The sequence below is a fragment of the Sinocyclocheilus anshuiensis genome, unplaced genomic scaffold, assembly GCF_001515605.1.
Source record: "Sinocyclocheilus anshuiensis isolate Anshui unplaced genomic scaffold, SAMN03320099.WGS_v1.1 scaffold1382, whole genome shotgun sequence".
In the NCBI taxonomy this organism is placed as follows: Eukaryota; Metazoa; Chordata; class Actinopteri; order Cypriniformes; family Cyprinidae; genus Sinocyclocheilus; species Sinocyclocheilus anshuiensis.
In genome coordinates this window covers 625689-630573 of record NW_015554207.1, presented here as the reverse complement: position 1 = coordinate 630573, position 4885 = coordinate 625689, and the positions used below count along the sequence as shown (strand labels likewise).

Here is a 4885-nt window from a genome sequence, read left to right as displayed (position 1 = left end):
CAAAGCCACCATGTTTGTGGCAATTGTGGCAATGGAGTGTATGATTGGTAGGTCTAAGGATGTTTGTGTGTGCAAATGATCAATATAATAAAATTAAAAAAGGAATTTACAGAGCATAAATGTGTGCGTGCATGACAGCAAGTGTGGGTGGGTGAGCGTGTGCAATGTGCATAATTGCGTATGTCCCTAAAGCTAATTTATTTGCGTGTTTGTGAGCAACTGTGCGTGTGAGCCCTTCTCTGTCTGTGCGACAAGTGCGTGTGACCGCCTGAGCGCAAGCCGCAGTGAGTGGGAGCGTGCGCGTGTATGTGTGTGCGTGTGCGTTTGACCAAACTAAGGAGAGGCGGGTCGAGCAAGTTCACGGCTCACAGCTGTCAGTACGCTTCCACACGTCAGGCCAGCCAACGGAAGGCTTATGGGAAAGAGGCAATCTCTTAGTCACATATACCTCATCCACAACACACGCTCCTACATACAAGGCAACTTCCTGTCACGTACTGCACTCTTTCACTTCAACTAGGTGTCTCCAACAATACGCCTGAAAAACAACAGCCTAAGCTGGTTTGCTGGTCTCTCTGGTTGTAGAATGGTTTTGGTCACTTTTTAGCAGGTCAGGCTGGGAGACCAGCTGGCTGGTCAACTAAACCAGATAAGACCAGTCAACCAGACAGGTTTAGGCAGTTTTTTTTTTTTCAGTAGGGCATCATACCAGTCCCTCCCTTGCACAATTTTTTTTCTGTTTTCTCACTGAACTGCAAGCTCAGCTTAGCTGTACTCGGGTAAAGCATAAATGATTGAAACTGCTCAAGAGGTTTCAATGAAAAGTGGCATTAACCCACAGGGCAAAACCAGAAGCACTTACAGAAACTTAAGTCTGACATGTTCATTGTCAGGGTTGCAATAAAGCCTTTCCAGTTGTTCTTGAGAGTCATCCGATATGCTCTGCCAGATCTGCGTATCTGCTCTGCGGATTTGCCAGTGGTAAGGTAGAACGGTGTGATGCTGGGAACAGTCACTGCCATAGACACAAACGCCCTGGAGGAAATCCACACAGATCGATACAGCGTCCGCTTGATGCGTGTGATACTGGAGCTGGGTCAGGAGTTCAAACACTAGATCCAAAGAGGCCTCCTCGCTTTTATCCTGAAAGATCTCGCCCTCTTTGATGGCGAGGCAATTTGCACCCTGCAAAGTCTCAGTGGTGTAGATGTCATTTAACTTCGACCCTGAAACGTCAGAGGAGGGCGCCGCCTCGTCGCGCTCCTGGGGCTGGAAGCGTCGCTCATTAGCCTCTATTGACACCCGCTGAATATCCAACACCTTTTGTTCCCCCGCGAGCTCGCTCACGCCCACATCGGCGTCCGTGCTCTCCTCCTCATCCTCCTCCTTCAGGCACACCTGACTAATCCTCGCCTGCTTCTCTATGGCGGCGGTGCATATATTCCGCTGTGGTCGAGCTGGGTTACGCAGAACAAACACTCCGTCCCCTGACACGAGTGCGTCTGAGTTTAATAACGTGCTCAAAATAGGGTCCTCTAAAGCACGTAAGCATTTTGTGTCCAGTTTTCTCTGTGCGTGTTTCTTTTTGAAGTAGGGCTTCACTAACGGGATCTTGTTGGCGAGTCCCATCTGCTGCTCGGTGAACTCTCTGGTCCCCATGGGCAGACCTAAAGCGGGCACAGCGGTGTCAACTGCCTCCTGCATGATGCAAAAATGTATCCAGGATACCTATTCAAAAAAACAGAGCAACATGATTAATTTAATGTCTATAAGCATGGTGTGAGCTGGGGAGGATTGAGGTTCTGAAGTATATACAGTGTTTTATTTATTTACACAAATTTTGAAAAATGATCACTTAGGTTATATTTCACATTTGTCAGGACAGCGTGGCTAAACAGCTAGCGGAAAAAAGAGAAAAAAAATCAGTCGCGTTCACCTGAGGTTACTATAGCAACAAACGCCCCTTCCCATGTCTGACATCACATTATTAAAACATCACTGCCATTACCAGGGCCGTCCTTAGGGGGGTTGCAAGTGGTGCGGTCGCACTGGGCCCCGCGCTTGAGGGCAGTCCCCCGTCATACACCATCCCAGCTTCCCCCGCCATCCCGGGAACGCGATTGTGAATGGACCGAGGGGGCAGGGGCGTGTCTAGAGCATTTTAAATGAGGGGGCCAGTCGGGGGCACTGGCTCAAAAGAGGGGATTGTGGGTTGGGGGTAGAGGGTTGTGTTTGCGGAATGATGTATGTTAAAAGCACACGTCCAGTTTTGTGTGAGTGAAGGAAATCCGCTTGGGAGTGGAGAGATTCGTCCTCGCGCACATGGATCGCGTAACATTATGCGCTCTCGACACTGTCATTAAGATCACACTATAGAAACTGCCTAAAATTAGAAATATACTAAAAACAAGCCTATGGCAAGACATCTGGTAGGGGGGTCACCTGGGGTGGCCAGCCAAATTTCAGGGGGGGCCGGTGCCACCCCTGGCCACCACGTAGACACGCCCCTGCGAGAGGGGCCCCGCTCCTCGTAGGCTACCTGCGTCAGCTAAGGACGGCCCTGGCCATTACTTATCACTTTACATAGATTTAAACGTTTATTAAATGTTTAGTGTTTTGTTTAACACTTCTTTATGTTAGTTAACGGTTAGCTGCGAGTGCAAGAGGTGCAAAAGACACTACGAGATTAGAATTAAAAACCTGACTCTCCTATAGGCCTATGTCATCGAATAATTCGCTCACTGTCTACAATGTTTATTCTTCTCATTTTGTCCACTCGTAATGTATACTGTGTACACTGCGTGACTTGTTTATCATGTACACCTTTTGTACACATTTTCTCAGAGTGTACAAGTGTTCAAAACGACACATTACAACGGCATTAAATCGCATTAGACATGTATCAATAGGCTTGATAATGTGTGCTATCAGTTCACTCCTTGACGGGCATTAGTGGGTGATGAATCAATTCTTTTAACTGGGCGTAAGATGAAACCTTTCCTTTCTCGAGAAGAGAGAGGAGGTGGCATTAGTGATGAAACAGAAAGTTTCTTTCAAGACCACCCCCCCCTCCCCCAGCAAACTGTAAAATATGTATTATTATGATAACAACATCGTTGTTCCTACGCATTTAACCTGTAACAATCATTTGTGTCGTTTTCCTCGCGTTACGTGTTTTTTTGGACGTTTCAACAAGCCTTTTAACTATACATAAACAAAAGTGAACGAAAAGGTGACATGAACTTACCAATGAAGGTTATAACTTGGGTTTAATACAATTTCAGAAATTTAGGACAGCAATCAAAATTAAGCTTTCATTTCTTACCTTTCTTTCACTGCGTACAAACACCAACCACAAGCGCAATGGTGATTTAACGCATCCAATATCATAAACAAATATAATAAAAAAAAACAAAAACAATATGCGTCTTGATTTATCCTTTGCGAGCTATTAGCACCGTTTAATTACGCCGCTCCTCGCGATAAAAATCAGTCAAACGCAGGCCAAACGATCTCTCGGGAGTATTTTGGATGGCTTGATCTAGATACTGGAGCTGGGAGCGTACGTGCCAGTTGCCAATAGCTGCTCGTTCGAGTTCGCACGTACTGCCTGTGTTAAAGCGATCACTGCCCACTGCGGCGCCTGGCCTCCATTCTTCAACAAACACGAGAACGCTACATTACAGCCAAATCTACCACTGCACAAAGATCGGGTTCAGTCAAACGATTTATTAAGTCCAATTTCAGCCTTTTCCCCGTGGATTAGGCTCGGTTAAACGCTATACATATTCCGGATCCTTTCCAAATGTACCTGTGAAACTTCCCGAATCCTTTGATTCTACTGTCGAAGCCAGTAGCCCGTCCCGGGGAATTCGCACTCTCTCATACAGGACAGACAAAGCGTTCATCCAGAGCGAAGCGTAAACGTCCGTCTCCAGGAGCTTCTGGGCGGCTCGCAGCTGTTTGCAGAACACAAGCGCGATAAGACTCGCTCGTCCAATCACAGCGCAGTGTGGAGCGCGAAGGGGCGGGGCTTTGGCTTCTGATGGAGCGGAGGGAGGGGGAAAAATCAGGAGGTTGTCCGATGCATGCATGTGTTTTGACCTGGTTTTGACTCACCCCGCTAGAAATCATCAGGTATTGTAATTATACGGCCTAAGCTGATTCGTGTTTAAAAAAAAAAAAAAATAGTAGAGGAAAAGTGAACAATCATACGGGGGTCTAAACCACAAACATCCAACAAAGAAGTGGGTTTAGGGCCGTTTAAGGAATGTGGTCTTTGGGAATGTTTGGAAAATTAAACGTAGACATCACTTTAAAAGACCAAATAAGCATGTAAATTATGTATATGTTTAATCAGTGGTTCTCAACCGGTTTAGGAAGATACACTGGACATCAAATGGCGACCCAACACATTTCTATAGTAATTGTTTATCATAAAAAAAAACATTGTCACTAAAATAATACAGCAAAATGTAGGAGCCCAATGTGATATACGCTGAAAAATGTAAAGTTAATGCATGTTGTAAATGCATAAACAACATAGCCAGATACACTAAACAAACACTATAAGACAAATATTCCGTAACATACTTTAGAAAATAACAGTAAATTATGCATAATTACAAGTAACAAATCCTAGTAAGTATGCTGTTAATTAATATTTCTGAATAATTATTTGTGTTATAACACTGTAATAAGGGCACCTTCAAATAAAGTGTAACTAAATATTGTATTGGGTTGTGACCTGCCAGTTGGAAACCCCTGCCATAAATCATGTTGTGATGTGTGACTGAAATGAGGTGAAAGGTTATTCATTGCACTAATGACATAAACTGTTTTTTACAGCAACTTTACTCCTTCACTCATACAAACTGCAAATGAA

At 44.9% G+C, this 4885-nt stretch overlaps 1 protein-coding gene across 1 annotated transcript in view; it reads right to left on the bottom strand.

The window, feature by feature from the left end:
* LOC107671066 (TCDD-inducible poly [ADP-ribose] polymerase-like) overlaps positions 1-3932 on the bottom strand; it is a 26439-nt gene extending 22507 nt beyond the window's left edge. The window contains exons 1-2 of the mRNA XM_016463911.1: positions 3812-3932; positions 863-1728 (exon numbers count right to left, since the gene is read on the bottom strand). Coding sequence (XP_016319397.1) covers positions 863-1704 — 842 coding nt within the window. The 5' untranslated portion in view covers positions 1705-1728; positions 3812-3932. The remainder of the gene's footprint in view (positions 1-862; positions 1729-3811) is intronic.
* Between the last annotated feature and the right edge of the window lie 953 nt (positions 3933-4885).